Here is a 17,414-nt window from a genome sequence, read left to right on the forward strand (position 1 = left end):
ATTAAAGGTGTTTGTGGCCCACAGGCCTACTTTATTCCCTCAGTTCATTATTAATCAATTGGCAAAGTCTAAGATACATTTCTGTAATTACAAACACATCATTGGACATTTCCAGGTTCCGTACATAAGTGGAACATGTCCTCATCACAAGGATAGTCCTTAAAGCTGCAGTCCTCTCGATAAATTTCATTCTTCATTGGCTCAACTGGCCGGAGGAAATCCTGTGCCCCATAAAAACTGGAGACCACATGCATGATGGAGGGTTCATTTTTTATAGTCAATGCAAAAACAACACAGTACTTTGTGTGTACATACATTTTGTTAGAAAGAACTGAACATATTTGGTACATCTTTAATGTCTCTGAAATAACTACAATTATATTAGTCTCAATCACAGGTTGAATATATGAATGGAAAAAATTTAAAATGTGACACAGGCCCAGGTTAGTTAAAATCTACATCTAGTTCAATGTACAGGTTAACTGTTTCAAATATCATTTCAAATACATCATTTGTTAGTGTCAGATCATACTCTAACATTAGGTCCACACAGATATGGAACACATCTTCATCACATGGGAAGTCCTTGAACATACACTCGTCAAGGCAGACATTAACCCTCTCTAGGTCCACATGGTGCAAACAATCCCTGCCTCCATACAGTTGAGGGACTGCATGCAATTTGGAGGGTCGTGCATGGGGTGATCGTGAGTTGTGGACTTGACGGATGTTCATGGTGAAGACTACCTGATTAAGTTCTTCCTAGGATGCAATAATATTCAGTCAGAGTGTGTAAAAATATTGCGGATTGTTAATTACTAAGTAGTCCTGGTGCATGATTAGCTTCATTTTTGGCTTTGTGTTCTTGTAATGTGGTAGGTTGGCACAATAATATTAATACCTGTTAAATGTATTTTTATGCAGTGCAACTAATGTTGAACAATGCACTTGTCTGCTTGAATAGGACTAATATATCTTGTGCCATTATTTTAGGAGGGTGACAATATGCTTAAGTGTAAAGCCTGAAATCAGCTGCAGTAATGAAGAATATAACAATAATTTACTATGCGCAGGAGCAGCAAAAGCACTCTCTTAAAAATATTATTGGTCATCATTTATCTCATTATATCTCTCAATTACCTGTATTGTTTGAAGAAAGCAAAATTGGATCAGGGACTTGTCCAAGTAAAAAAGTGAAGAAAAGTTTATCAAATAGGTCTATCCAAAACTGGACACACTCACTTTGCCAGATCAGCCACCATCGTTCAATTCACTGGTTTCCAGTGCTTGGACCAAAGTTTACACTGTCTCTTTCAGCTTGTGATAGGGTTTTCGTTCTTATTAACAAAGTCCCACCTTAAACAGAAAGAACCACACAAGAGATCAATATCAAGTTCAGCTTTTGCAAAAAGCACCTGCACCTGCAGCCATGGCATTGACCAGATGTTTGCAGTTGCTGTTCAATGAAAGTTGCCACCTCAGCCACATTAGTTTTGTTCTTTTTACGCCAGAGTTGCTTCTTGCTTAATATCCTTTGAAGGGTGCGCTTGCTTAGTACAATCCCATGTGAATCAGCAAGCAAATTAACCATTTAGTTTGTCGTAAAGCCACGTTTGAGGTAGTCCTCAATGTACTCACAATCCATTTCTCTGTCAATCTCCCCACACCAAAGAACTGCTGTGTGAAAATATCTTATAATTTAGACTTTTTTATCTCATAATTTTGATTTAGTATAGCTTAATTTTTTTTTATTAAGTGGCGGAAATGGGCTTCCATACTGTCCCCACTCTCAGGGCTGAATGAGAGAGGACGGAAGCAGGGTTTAGATGAGATAATAGGGTGAGAGCATTTATGACAAAGCTAAGGATATCTAACCTTTCCTTTTCCAATTAACATGTCCACATGTACAGCCAAAGCTGTTTATGCTGAATCTGTATAAATGGTCAGTTTTTTCTTTTGCTAAATGGCATGCTTCTGTTATTGAGCATGTGTGATGTTGGGAAGAGGTGTCTTATCTTCTAGGGTAGTAGGATGTCTCTGGAGATGATAACTTCTTGACTGGCATTTGATGTGGTAACTGTGCAGAGGACTGTGTCTGAATAGAGAATTTAACTTCTGTAAAAAACACTGGCAGTCTGCCAGAAGTTTCTGCTTTTTTCTGCCAACTAGTAAAGGTGTCAAATAATACTGACCAATTTACATGTTTTCCACTCAATTGTTTGTGACAAGATATTTAGATATCTTTACATGAGATAGTCAGAGTGGGTGAATGGAGCCATGCCCGAGTGTGGACCCGACCAAGAAGCTTTTATATGGAGCCTTTTACTGATTGCTGGGGGTTCTCCCAGTCTGTTCATTCATTTTAATTCACCAATCTCTGTAACCCCTGAACTAAACTTCCCCTTTTACAGAAGCACTGACACACAGTGTAGGAATTCTCGATCAGTCTCGACTGCTCGATACACTTCCACCAACACAGTAAAATATCAACCAAATAGCAAATGACCCCACATTTTGTTTAAAAATAACAAACTTAGCCCTGTGTCCTTATGCAGATATAAACGCTTAATTCATCGCCTTTTGCGAAATATTTACATACATGTCCTATGCTTATCCAATTTAAAAGACAACCCTCTGGGATTATTCATGTATTCCATGAGTTTTACATCTTTTTTTAATCCAAATTGTACAAGTCTCGGGCACTCATAACTCTCCCTATGTGAGACCGTGTGTTTATACTTTACATGTGACCACTCAGTAAAACAGACAGACAGAGATTTGATCCATTGATTTTATGATCAGAGGACATCTTTAGTCAGACAATTTAATTTAGAATGACCAATGTGCAGAAATTTCACATGGGCTTCTACAAGAGGTTTTCTGCTCACCTTGTGCTTTAGGCGCCTTGAATGGTCTGAAAAACGGTCTCCTCCAATCAGCTCCGGCAGTCCTCCATCGGACACGGTCTCAGAGTCAGCCAATCCGGGTCATGGCACCAAATTGTTAGCCCGATTCTTTCATTGGAGGCCCAAGAACAAACCGGACAAATCTTAAAGCAAAGAAAGTATTTATTATTGGTCACAGGTAAAGTATGGCAGCGCTGGACTCGGAGTGACAGAGCTCCCGCAGGAAACCCGTCAGCCCAAGCCCCGATAGCTGGAAATATTTCATATTTATCTTCTTCACGTTCATCTCACAAAGGGTGAACTTACACGCGACCAAGTATAATTGGCCGGTTATTAGTGACATGAGCAGGCCAACCACTGTCCTCGTCATGTTCTTTGGATGTGATAAACAACGTGTGTGTGTGTGTGTGTAATGTACCAGACCTACCTGACAAGAAAGAGAAGCTTCATCTGTCCCAGTTATTTAGTCCAGCTAAGTTATCTTAAAGTTTTGGACCTTTCAAGGACATACAATATTTAGTATGAGCAGAGTGGAAAAGTACAAAATAGGAACACGGCTTATAAATACAGAATTTGAATACATAATGTCTAAGAACAAAGCCAATTATAAGACCTCCCACCTTATAAAGACCATGGAGAGACTCGTCCTTTATTTTAGATATTAGGACATGAATGTCAGAAAACATTTTACAGCTCAACCAGGACAAAACAAAGGCTTTGCTCATTGGTCCTGAAGCACACAGAGAGGAACTGTTTTTAATACTGAAATTACTTTCTTTTAATCCATCTGAGGAAGTAAAGAACTTCAGAGTTATCTCTGATTCAAATTCTAATTTTATTTCTCACATTAAAAACATAACAAAGATGGGGTTCTTTTAAGGAATATTGCAAGAGTGCGACAGTTCCTCTCTCAGACCAATGTTGAGATACTGATCCATGCTTTTATCACCTGTAGAACAGATTATTGCAATGCTCTTCTTTCTGGTCTTCCTAAAAAGATTATAAATCCATTACAGCTGCTACATAACTCAGCTGCTCGTCTGCTGAGGAAGACCAGAAAGAGAGCTCATATTACTCCAGTCTTAAAATCTCTGTTTTGCCTTCCTCTGTGTGTCCGGATTGATTTTAAAATTCTTTAATTAGTTGAAATCTCTTAATGGTTTTAGTCAGGTATTTATCTGACTTGGCCATCAGGGGCTGGTCTGTTATTTATTCCCAAAGCAGGACTAAAAGATATGGAGAAGCATCTTCCAGTTTTTATGGTCCTCGCTTGTCTTCCTGAAGACCTGGAGGCAGCTGGGAGCGTTGTACTTTTAAAAGAAAGCTTAAGCTTGTGCGCGTGTGTGTATATATCTAATGTGGGACTTGTGGTTTGGGGAAGAGGATGGGTAAAGTGTCGTTTTTTTATTTTCACTTTATTGGCTATATAAAGCACTTTGTGTTGCATTTGTCCTTTGTATGAAAAGTGCTTTAGAAATAAAGATGACTGATTAATTGATATGTGTGAAATTTTTCAGCATTCCCCACCCAATCAAACCAAGTTTCCAGACTATCCTGGTGTGAAAGTGCTGTAATTACCTGTTCTACTACAACATTTAGTGTGTAAGCATGGTCAGAGCTGTGCTTATATTCAAGCACATTCTTAGTGTAAGTACAAACTGGTTAATTCCACACTTTGCGTGGAAATGTTCTTCTGCACTCATTACACACACATCTGCGTGTAAGGACCTCATTTATCAACCTTTTGTAAAAACTGTTCTGAATTCGGTCTCACATCAAATTTAGAATCTGCATAAATTTGTCCAAACAAAATGTATTTGTCTAACATACATAGGCCAACTTTACACACATTAGTAAGTAATCTGGTGTTGATGAATGGCATGTTCCATGGTCATTTGCATGCAGAAACTACCTCAACAGGTTTCAAACCTTCCAGTGTGAACGTTCTCATTGGATCTGGTCATTTTTGTAACTACATTTAGTGTCTGATGACAGTTGTTGCAAACAAACTCTACTGTTCGCAGTACATACTGTACGAATGTTACAAAGGTGCGTTTACTTTTGAAATAGATATATATTCTGGTCACTCATCTGCATTTGAACACATTGTCTGATAAAATGCTGTTGCATAGTAGTCAATGCATCAACAGTACATTTAAAGACAACAAGAACCTCTCAGTGATGGTGTAATATTTGTTATTGATATATTTCAGTTCTATCAATTAATGACCATTGTAAAAGGTTACTATAGCCACCAATTAAAATGTGATAATAAGACAAAATAAGATAAGAACAGTCTAGCCTGTGTGTCTTTTTAGCCTTCAGTATAAATGTAATCCAGACACAACTCTATCGAAAAACCTGTATTTAAAGGTTAGAGAGGCAGTCAGAAGCCAGGAGGGGCCACTCACCGATGAAAGGAACAACTGGATGGTACAACTAATTTTTATTCCTTCTTCAAGTCAAGAAAACAAAGATAAAAAAGAACAGAACTGTTTTTTGCTAAAAGAATAATAACAGCTGTGCTGGCACGTGGAATTGTCCCGGTCCTGTGTGACGCGGGGCTGGAGGCCGGTCATGGGTGTGGAGGCGGGTCCTGGCACAGTCTCCCCTGTCTGGTTACCAAACCTCATTTTCTCTCCTACTTCGGGAGAAATTGTTCTGCAGGATTCTTGCATTGTACAACAGAACAGCAAAGTCAGCCAACTCCTGCAGTATTGTAGCCTGCTTTGCTTCGTGATGCAGAACAGCCACGGTCCCCCTCTGCTGCTCTCTCTGCTCTGCATCGGCTTAGCTGGTAAGTGCTTCAGTCTGCTTCCTTTGAATATAGGTCCCTTTTCCTCTATTAAGCAAGTATTCGTGATGTAAAAGATCAGTGGTGGGATGTCAGTGGTCTCATTTTTGCAAACCACTGCCTTGGCTATGAGCCCAGTTAGCACACGGTACCTCCGCGGTACCGTCCGGCAAACTTCGGCTCGACTTCCCGTCGCTGCTCGATGTTTTAGCTACGTCTCGTGCCGGTGCGCGGTCACCCTATCCTTTGCTTTTAGGGGATTTATGTAGTAACATTTTACGTGTCGAATTTGAAACATGACCTAGGTAAATACTTAGTTTTAAAGTTAGTAAAGTTCTACATGGATTTCATTAAGACAAACTAACAGTCGGATTAGATTAAAGTAGAATGTATATACAAAGTATAAATGTTATAGGCAGGGGCGGATCTAGAAAATATTTATGGGGTGGCGAGAGGGGGGCAGGAAGTGGCTACATATGGCAGACTTTTATTTAACTGGAATTTAATCACAGTTTGATGAGAAATAGTATGTATACACTATGCAAGGAGACTTAATAGGAGATAGAAGTATGGATGGTACTGTCGGTATGGCAGTATCACAGGAAAGGTTTATTAAAGTGAGTCACTGGCAGTGACACAGTCTCCCCTCAGCAGCTTGAATAATTGAACAACAAGGGACATTTCATGCATTTAAATCTGAGCTGCTTTATCAACAAATTATGTAAAAAGGCTCACAGAGTTACATAAAGGTATGTTACATCAGAGTCTCCACAAACCTGAAAAGAAGTCACATAAAAATACATTTAGTCAGATTCTGCTGAGGTCATCATTTTAACAGCTTTGTAAAGGCTCACCAGGTGAATGTGGCGATTTCCATGTTCCTCAGCAAAACGCTTTTGTGCTTTTGATTCAATGCTGAGTACAGCCAAACTCAATAGTCTCTTTTCTGTCATAGCAGACTGCAAATAAGTCTTTATGAGCCGGAGAGATGAAAAACTTTGTTCACAGGATGCACTGCTCACAGATAGAACACCTGCTATTTTACACAACCTGAACAACTCCTAAAAAACTGAGTGAACTCCATTAGAGTGGTTGGACTCCATTTCCCCCTTATTTCTGTGTAATACTCTCCTCGTCTGATGTAACTCACGTCTGAGATCCTCAGTATTTCAATCATAAGCTTCAGCCAATAACAGAACAGCCTCCTCTCTCAAAAAAGTTGGAGTTGACGGATTCAGTGCCTGGACATCCTGCATTGTGTTAGAAAATCTTCTTCCTATTTTCCAATCGTGTTATCCAGAACTGGATAGTGGGCACAACACGTGTGTTTGCTGAGTCGTGCTGTTCCACGGTGGAGTGGCTGACAGCACCTGAAGCACCTTTGTTGTCTCTCTTGGCCTCTTTGGTTTTCACTGAGTGAGTGTTTCACTCCACATTTCCTCAAAAGAGGCTTGACTACGGTACTGGACCAGTGTCTCTTTAAGTGCTTCAATAAGTTCAACAGTTTTAGACTGGAGCATGTCTGATAAAAACTTCCCGAACAGAACCAGAGATCCAGCTCTTGCTTCTCCAGCTCTCTGTGGATGGCTCCCAGATGCCATCTCTTTAAGCACCTGTCCTATTGCAGGCAACCTGTCCATAACATTGCAACATGCTATGTGCCTAAGGCCCAACGTGTGTCACTTCGCTGTTGGAGTTCCTTTGGTGCACCACCCTACGCCTCCACCACCTCGTCTGGGTCTTCTCTCTCTCCTTCCACCTCTTCTCCTCATCATTTCTACTAGTGAGAAAAAAAAGTGCATATGCTACCTTTCCTCTTCATTTCTGTAAGATGATTCAAAGTAACTGGACAATGTTTTCCTGGATAGACGTTGAGTGAACACTAGCATTTGTAGCCTACTTTACACAGAACCAACGTCAGACCAAGCTAACATTACATGTATAGTTAGCGAAATAACATCCTTCAACCTGATTTTTATCTTCTCAAAATCAGAAACTCAACTGCACTAGCACTGTGCTTTCATCATAATTTCATTTTTGATAGATAGTTAATCAGTTTTTACCTCTTTCCTCCCGTGTCTTTCCTTCTCACCACTCACTTTTCCAAACAAATCAGTCTCTTGCCGTTATCTTGCGCTACGTTCACTGCAGTCGGATATTGGAGATTATAGACAATCACATCTGGTCACAGTGACAGCACATCAGTTTAAATCCTACTTGCATTGATTGAAATACATCATCCAACATAAAGCTTGTAGCTGTAACACATAGTTCTTTTAACAGCTGGCAGGAATCTGTAATGTAGATTACTGTTATTAGTCTGACAAATGCGTGAGCCAAACTTGGACATTTCAAACATCAGACTGAGAAACCAGGAACATTTAGTCTATAGAGCCAAAGAACAAAGATATGGCAACTAACAAGGAAGCCATAATGAAAGCAATGTCTTCATGGCCTGCCTCTGATGTTTGTCCACTGTCTGGTCTGGTTCTAACCCAAACTGGTCTGGTTCTAAGGGCGGGTGGTGGCCAGCATCTCTCAGAACTGCACACCTTTCACAATATTATTTACATTGTGAAATAAGTTTCAAAAAGACTTTTGGAGATAATTAGGGGTAATACTCTGGAGACATTAGGAGGGTTTTATCCTTAACATGTAGCTAGAAGCAGAGGTTCCCACTGTTTTAATCTTCAAGGCTTCACTAGCAAAAAGCAGCAAACAAATCAACATGTCATTTTAATAAGATAAATGGGACTTATTTTCCTCCCAAAGCATGTAAATCTGTGCACACGTGGTGCCACTTGAAGGTGTCATCTGCAGAAGAATTCCTTGTGGCTCCCAGTTTGACACTTTTCCGACTCTCCTCCAGTTTGGGCATATAAGCATATTCATCATATTTGAATTAAATTTTGACAGCTTCTAAACCTTGGTGCAGTGAACACCTTGTGCAGCACCTGTGATGCAGACCCCACTCAGGCAGCTATAGCTCCAGCATGATCAGCTGAGGTTTCTGTTAAAAGTTTCACTCAAAGAAATCATTTACCCCCCCACTTTTCCCAGAAAGAAACTGAAAATGAATTCATAGAAATATTAAGGTTGTTAGTTCCATGAATACACTGATGGCTGCAACATTTGTTAATATTCATGTTTTTCTTACTCAGGAGGCTGAGGTTCTCTTCTCTTCAGCCTTTCTGCTTTGCTGGTTTGGTTATGCATATTTTCACTCGTGGCACAGTAGACTTCATACTCAATATAAAATCATCTGTTGATGTATTTTAGAATGTTTTTCTGTCAGTACTACCGCGTTACAAAGTTTTCACTAGTCTATATAACATTTTCAAGAGACTAATGTAGTAAACATTTTATGATGTAATTATCACTTATTTGAGCAGGACAGTGTTGTCATGGAAATAGTAACAATGACGATGCAGCTGAATCAGGATATTCAGGCAAGTACCAGCTTGACATGACATGTTGAATATTCAAGTTTTCTAAATGAAAGTCCACAACACTTCAGGATGAATGCATCCTTGTGGTGTTGATCCACTGGATTGTATGTAGTATGACCCAACTTAGGACTTCGCTACATTCAGTTCAATTCAGTTTTATTTCTATAGTGCAAAATCATAACAGTGTCAACTCAAGGCCCTTTGAAGACTCAGTCCAATTCAGGCCAATTAGAATCCAATTCATTCTACTATAATTCTAATCCAATCAAATTAATTAAATTCCAAATTAGTCCAATTCATACAGGAAACCAACAGATTACACTGAAACTTCTCTACGGTCCAATCACCCGTCCTGAGCTGCACGATGCGACTGTGGAGAGAAACGACTCCCTTTAACAGGAAGAAACCTCCATCAGAACCAGAACCAGGAAGAAACCTCCATCAGAACCAGAACAGGGAAGAAACCTCCATCAGAACCAGAACAGGGAAGAAACCTCCATCAGAACCAGAACCAGGAAGAAACCTCCATCAGAACCAGAACAGGGAAGAAACCTCCATCAGAACCAGAACAGGGAAGAAACCTCCATCAGAACCAGAACCAGGAAGAAACCTCCATCAGAACCAGAACCAGGAAGGGTCCATATGCCTGGACCAGCTGGGGCTGAGAGGACAGGAAAGAGGGGACAACAAGCAGCGTAACACCAGGCCAGAGAGAGAAACACGAGTTAATGACCATACATAAAGTCTTCAGTCCTCATCCCCTCAGTGGAGGTGTTGTCAGAGTGTTGTGAAGCTGCAGCGACTCGCTCACATCACACAACTTCCTTCTTTGTATGTGTCTGTTTGGATGAACAGTTAGAATGTGTGAGTGTGCAACTGATGTTTAGTTCAGAAGTATTTGACAGAGTGAGCAGAGCAAATGTTTTCCATTGAGTTTGAGTTGAGATTGAGTTTACTTCTGGTAAACATGCTCACTGACTCATAGTTCATGCTCATGGATATGCAGTCCATTAGCACAGATGGGTCTGTATCTTTGAGATGCTTAAGCAACCCTCTGCTGTTGAAACAAGTGGAGACGATGTTATTGAATGTTGTATGTTTTACCTTTCAGATTTTGAGTTTGTCATTTTCAGTGTGGTCTTTGACACACCAAAGTCTTGATTTTTGACCTCTAACCTTTCTGCTCACAGTCAGAGGGTCCACATGGTGAGATTAGCTGGATTACGGCTATAGTTGGGTTCTGCTCCTTATCTGAGGGTAATTATCCTTGGATATATGGCGGTGAATGAATGGAATCACTGGCACAAATCATGTCATACCCCGGTACGATAGGTGGCGCTGTACCCATTTCAGCTATCGCTAATAGAGCCACTTCCTGTTGACGTCTTCACCGCCAACAACAACAAACTCAGGCATTCAGAAAGATGGAGAACGCAGAGCGAGATGAGCAACGGCGCATTCTCCATCGCGTTGTTTGTTTCTTTCTGACGGTGGCGACAGCAACAGTAATATCGTCTCCTTCCGAACGCTTGACTTCCGGGTGACGATCCTGGGAACAAATCTGGAGCATGTGCAGAACGCTCGATCCGATCCACTGTCGTCTACGTGCACGTTCAGTGCACGTTTGGATCAATTTATCCCAGGGTCTTAATCCGATCACGAGTAACCCGATCCAATTGGATTTCTTGTCAGATTAAGCTTGTTACATGAGCTGAATAAGTCAGTCTTATTGTAATTTAGCCATTAATCCGATCCGATGGCGCTCATGTAACAGCACTGATTGGCTGCATTTGGGCTGCAGCAACTTTTCAAGGATTCAAGTTATTGAAGGTGACCTTTCCTCTGCTCCCACCTTTTCATCTTGAGTTACCAAGGGCTCATCAGAGTTTTGGGGGAGGTATTTAAACCCACAAAACAGCCCCAGTAGGGAGTTTTCAGCAATTTCCCTTGGATAAATAAAGCTTCTTGAATCTTGATTCTTTGTAATTCTGAAAGAATCCTGAATATTTTAACCATTTATGATTGGGTTTTATTTAAGCTTTTCTGTATCAGTGATCTTAGGTTTAATACCCACAGTAGTTAGGTTAATCTTTTCATTTTAATTTTCTATTACAGGAATAGCTTTTACTGTTTGCCAGTGTTACATTCAAACACCATTTATGCAGCCTTAGTCAGATGGGGAAAAGGCATGCTGTGCTGCCCTGGTCGAGCAAGCTCAAGAATAAATGAGCACAGATAACTCTGACTATCAGAAGAAAACAGTGAAATCAAAAGTTAATCTGAGTGATTCACAGCCTGTGTGCTCTAAGGCACAAATATAAACACACAATGCTTAGAAATATGGAACATGAATAGAGTTTGAGTTGACACAACTGAAGCAGACTCCCAGGTTGAACTGTTTAAAAATAGCTCCGATTGGAACGGCAGTTTGTTAAAATTGAATATCATCTTAAAAGTTTAAGTTTTCCTGAAATACAAAAGAAGTGTCTGCAAGTACCAGAAAAAACTAACTATAGCCTGAAAGACTGATCATTTCAATATACGGTCATACTTTACTGCAGGATTTGTCAAAGAAATGAAGGTAAACGAGACCCATAGCAACATTCTGGATCTATTATGGGCAAGTTTGTACTAACATTTTTTATTGATTCCAAAGTTTTGTAAGGAACACTGTTGGGCTGAAATGATTCCTCGAGTAACTTGAATAACAAGGAAATGCTTTAAGCTCAGTTGTCGCCCTGTTTCACTCAAACAGTTTATACTGTCACACAACATGGAAATGTTCTGCATTTGTAGCAAGCTTGATTTGATGGTGTGATGGAGGAAAGCGGAGAAAATAATGATGAGCATCATCATCATCATTGCATTGCAGTCGACCACACAACTCCTCCAGGCTTGTCGATCAGCAGCCATCTTAGCAATTGACTCTGATACCAGGTCATCCTCTGTGTAGCAAGATGAGGAGCAAAATCAAAATCTAAAGTTTGAGGCCATTAAAAAAAATAATGATCAAAAAACAGAAAGCAGCCAGTTCACATATCAAGTCTACTGAGCGGAACAAACACAAGGGAACATTTCACGTTAGCATTTTAATGGAAATCAGTCGGCTTGATAGCTGAGAAGGACTCTAGCAGAGAACAGAAGGAAGCTAGAAGAGAACAGAAGGAAGCTAGAAGAGAACAGAAGGAAGCTAGCGGAGAACAGAATTAAGCTAGCAGAGAACAGAAGGAAGCTAGCAGAGAACAGAGAGAAGCTAGCGGAGAACAGAGGGAAGCTAGCGGAGAACAGAGAGAAGCTAGCGGAGAACAGAGAGAAGCTAGCAGAGAACAGAGAGAAGCTAGCAGAGAACAGAGGGAAGCTAGCAGAGAACAGAGGGAAGCTAGCGGAGAACAGAAGGAAGCTAGCAGAGAACAAAAGGACACTAGCAGAGAACAGAGGGAAGCTAGCAGAGAACAGAAGGACGCTAGCAGAGAACAGAAGGACGCTAGCAGAGAACAGAAGGACACTAGCAGAGAACAGAAGGACGCTAGCAGAGAACAGAAGGACGCTAGCAGAGAACAGAGAGAAGCTAGCAGAGAACAAAAGGACGCTAGCAGAGAACAAAAGGACGCTAGCAGAGAACAGACTGAAGCTAGCCGAGAACAGAAGGAAGCTAGCAGAGAACAGAGAGAAGCTAGCAGAGAACAGAGGGAAGCTACCAGAGAACAGACTGAAGCTAGCAGAGAACAGAAGGAAGCTAGCAGAGAACAGACTGAAGCTAGCAGAGAACAGAAGGAAGCTAGCAGAGAACAGAGAGAAGCTAGCGGAGAACAGAGGGAAGCTAGCAGAGAACAGAGCAAAAAAAAAAAGCAACTTGTGTTTATTGTGTGGGACAAACAGTGGCTAATTTCTGTTGAAATGTCACCAAGACTACCCCACTAGCACAAGCACACCATCATATTGTCCTTAATGTGCCCCTGCCAGTGGCGGAGTGGTGGCCAGAGAGTGGCCAAGGTTATTTCAGAGGGGCCACAGACTATGACAATGAATTTGTTTCTCAAACAATCAATTATAATCGGAGTCTCTAGATCAGGGGTGTCCAAACTTTTTGCAAAGAGGGCCAGATTCGGTCAGATGAAAATGTATGGGGGTCGACCATTTGGCCTGACATTCCTTGAAAATATCATTGTAAATTAACATGTAAATATGTAACTATATCACTTTGCTGTCTGCAAATAGGACGATATTGCAAATGAGAAACTGTTGTCAATTGCATTACCAGGATAGTTAAAGGTTAAAATAATAATCAATTAAATACAAATGAACGATTTTATGAAAGTTGACTGAAATATTTATTAGATGTATTGATTTTGTTTTAACAAATCACATCCCAGTGCATTTTGAAAAATAGTACAGTCAATTCAGATAGCAGAAATGTGAAAAAACTGTGGTCTGGTCGTCACAAAAAAGCAATTCACATAGACTTTGGAGTTTATTCTCCTCAGAATAAAAAAAATCACCAGCATTAATGAGAAGGGTGTTATTGGTGTTTCGACTGCAGTAAACAGGCCAGGTCTGGATAGAAAGCAGTGGTTTCGATGCGCAAGATGTCACGCAGGTGAGAGTCACTTAGTCTTGTCCTCACGCGGTTCTTGTTCATAACTGAAAACGTCTTCTCGCACAAGTATGTCTTGTCAAACAAGCTCAGCATTTTCTTCGCAAATGTCCGAATCTCTCGGAACCTGTCTTTGTCCAGCTGGCGGTAAAAGCTGCAGAGAGGCAGTTGTTGGTAGTGACTGCGACACTCCACGTCACACAAAAAAGTGTGATCTCCTTTTCAATAACTGCAAAATCGCTGAAATGCCACTGAAACGCCTCATTCAGAGATGAAATGTCTGCATACCTCCTCATTTGCGCACAAAAATTGTTCTCTGGAAAAGTGGTCATCATTTCCTGCAGTGATGGGAAATGTGCGGTATCGGGCTGCGTTTGTGTCAGGTGCCTTTGGAAAAGTAGCAGCTTTGTCCCAAAAGCTTTAATGTAGGAATACAGTTGGCTTACCATCGCATTTTGCCCCTGAAGGCTTGTGTTCAGTGCGTTCAGATGTCATGTTATGTCAACCAAAAATCCAAAATCAGCCAACCAAACAGGATCAGAGATTTCCGGCATCGGTTGTCCCTTTTGTGCCAGGAACTGTCCGATCTCCTTTCTGAAGGAGTAGAATCGCTGCAGTGCAGACCCCCGACTGAGCCATCTTATGTCATTGTGATACACAACATCTCCATATTCAGCGTGGATGTCGAGGAGAAACTGCTGACACTGGTGGCGGCACAGGGCTCTGGAGCGAATATAATTAATTGCCTTCATCACGGGTTTCATAACAGAACTTGTTGGTGAATAATACAGAGGAGTTTTATAGAGTTGCCTCCTTCTTCGCTGACTTTTTTGCAGACTAGCATTGATAGCCCACTTTGCTCACCAACCATGGCAGGTGCGCCGTCCGTAATAATCCCAGTGATTTTATTCCATTGTAGTTTCATGTCATCTACTGTGGAACAAACAGAAGCGAACAAATCCATTCCTCTCCTTTGGTCCTTAAGGCTCTGAAGGTCAAGAAGCTCTTCACTCACGTTCATTTCATTGTCCACTCCTCTCAAAAAAAATCAGTAACTGAGCGGTGTCAGACGCATCTGTGCTTTCGTCGCAGGCTAACGAAAAAAAGACAAACTCCTCTCCTTTTGCCTCTAACTGTCTCTTGATATCAGATGAAATTTCTTCAATCCTCCGTTCCACAGTGCTACGACCCAGGCTAACTTTGTTAAAGTCTTGCTTTTTCTTAGGACATATTTTCTCCACCATTTGCATCACGCAGTCTTTAATAAATTCACCCTCAGTGAAAGGTTTGCAGTGCTTGGCAATAAGCATTGCCACCTCGTAACTGGCCTTTGTACAATTTTCATTTGATTCACGGGCTCTTGTGAAAAAACTCTGCTGTGCTATCAAAGCAGCTTCCAGTTGCTTCAGTTTTTCAATGCATTCATTCGCGGTTAGCTTGTCGTAGTTAGCATTTTTCGTCTGGTAGTGCCTCTTAATATTAAATTATTTGAAAACAGCCACAGCCTCTTGGCAAATTAGGCAGACACAGTTGTTTCGAATGTCAGTGAAAAAGTACTCCGATGTCCACTTGTCCTTGAAACGGCGGCCCTCGTTGTCAACTTTCCTCTTTTTTGTACCAGTTGCCATTTTACTGCAGCTTTTGTTTCTAAATACAGGACGATTCTGTTTTTCAAGGGCAGCTAGTTATGAGAGTGCAGCCACAGGTCTACTGGCGGCCTATGGTGAAATATAAAATTGCTTTTTCGTATGTGTGTGTTGTTTGCTGTGGGAAACTGTGCTGGCGGGCCACATATTATTGATTTTATGACAGGATGCTTCGGGCTGGTGGAAGTTTGGACACGGGCCAGATTTGGCCACACATTCACATTCATTTTGTTTGCTGTCATTGTGTTTGTTTTTGTTGTGCACGGTAGCTCTGCTACCTCAAATGGCCACATGTGTTCCAAATGTTGACGTCATGACAGGCTGGTCCTGGATGACCAAGACTTCAGTATATTGTAGTGCCAATACATATCTGGATATACAGTTTTAACTTTTGCGTACATAGTTTTACAAATGTTGTTTATTAGCAATGATGTGAAGATGATGAAGGGATTTCCGTACACTTACAGTGATTCTTAACATTTCGATCTTGCAGTAAATTCAGCTAGCCTGGGTCTCATTTTATTCGCTCCACTCTGTCCAAACTGTGTTAATTTAGCTCAAAACAGAACTGCTACGAGTGTGTGGCGTCTGTAGCTGTTTATTTGTTAGAGCACCTATTTAATGATCATTTTTATTCTCTTTTATCCCTGACCATTTTTATCAGTTTTGATTTATTTATCCATGTTTCCTTATTTATTGTTGAAATTAACTGCACTGATCTCCAAACGGTGGATGTGTGAAACACAGTTTCGTTTTTATGCAACGCATAAGAATGACAAATAAAACCTACCTTTATTTTATTTGGTTGTATATTAGCTGTCAGTGAATACATCCTTCTATAAATAGAAATGAAATAGTAAATAAAATTATTTCGTAAATAGTAAATAGAATTATTCCGGCTCTCTCCATTGGCCTCGGCGCTCTGATTCGATGTAAAAGATGTCAGTGGGCAGTGATCTTTCAGGATGCACTGTTGTTCATCCAAAACAAACTTTTTTCTCTGTTGCCTGCGTGTATTTCCTTTATAGCGTGTTTCAGCAGCGAACCCAGAAAAAAAGCTAATTAAAACAAACAAAAAAGCAGCCTATGGTGATTAACGTGACGTTTGCGGAAGCTACAGTGATAGTAGCGTCCTTAGTAACCACCATAGCAGCGTTAGAAACAAAATAAACTTTACAGGTTAATAACTTAAAACTAAAGCTTGCATACATTCCCTGAAGGAAGATTGTAAAAATAAAAAGTAAAATTTTCGCTTTCAACAATGTATTTTAATGTCAAAACTATATTAAAATGTTTTATTTCCTCTGTGAATAAAAGGCACATCAGCCCTCACTTCAGGCTCGTGTTGATGGATATACATAGGATTATGCACGAAAATCTGTGCATAACCATTCGTACGTTTTCATATGAACTGTGGGTGAGAGCAGCCTGCATAGGTACAAAGAAGGACTAAAATGAGGCCTGCTGCATACTGCATTTTTTTCAGACATGATCAGTTAGTGTAAATATACATATCTGTAAACCACATGCGCACATCGGGGTAGACGATGGATGCCAGGTGACATGTATGTCACAGTAACCTGGCCAAGTTTGAAGCTGTTACCATTACATCTGTAGGAGGAGTTCGATCATATGCGAGGTGTGGGAACAAAGTAACGTTTCCAACCACCAGCAGGTGGCACGATAGGTGAGTTTCAGTATGCGAGTATTTACGCAGTTAGGGCAGAATCCCAGGCAAGCCTATGAAGTTTGGTGACGATCGGACAATGTATACATAAGTTAGTTAAGTGACTTTGTGTTTTGCAGCGAACAGTAGCGAGTGCTCAAAGATTGAGGGTCTGCCACAGCCACACCCTCAGACTCTGGAAAAGATTCTTCAAACCTTTAATCCCCCATGGCTGAAGAGTAATCTAACCAAGTTTGAAGCCGTTACCATGAAATGTGTAGGAGGAGTTTGATGATATGCGAGGTGTGGAAACAGGCAAAAAGGCACCTATTTCCATCTTCCACTCAAAATGGCCGACT

At 40.7% G+C, this 17,414-nt stretch overlaps 1 protein-coding gene across 1 annotated transcript in view; it reads left to right on the forward strand.

Annotated features, from left to right (window-relative positions):
* The first annotated feature begins 5,522 nt into the window (after positions 1-5,522).
* Positions 5,523-17,414, forward strand: part of adamts17 (ADAM metallopeptidase with thrombospondin type 1 motif, 17) — a 174,604-nt gene continuing 162,712 nt past the window's right edge. The window contains exon 1 of the mRNA XM_072381119.1: positions 5,523-5,703. Coding sequence (XP_072237220.1) covers positions 5,646-5,703 — 58 coding nt within the window. The 5' untranslated portion in view covers positions 5,523-5,645. The remainder of the gene's footprint in view (positions 5,704-17,414) is intronic.

Source organism: Leuresthes tenuis, unplaced genomic scaffold (genome assembly GCF_036924035.1).
Source record: "Leuresthes tenuis unplaced genomic scaffold, fLeuTen1.0.hap1 SCAF_2, whole genome shotgun sequence".
In the NCBI taxonomy this organism is placed as follows: domain Eukaryota; kingdom Metazoa; phylum Chordata; class Actinopteri; order Atheriniformes; family Atherinopsidae; genus Leuresthes; species Leuresthes tenuis.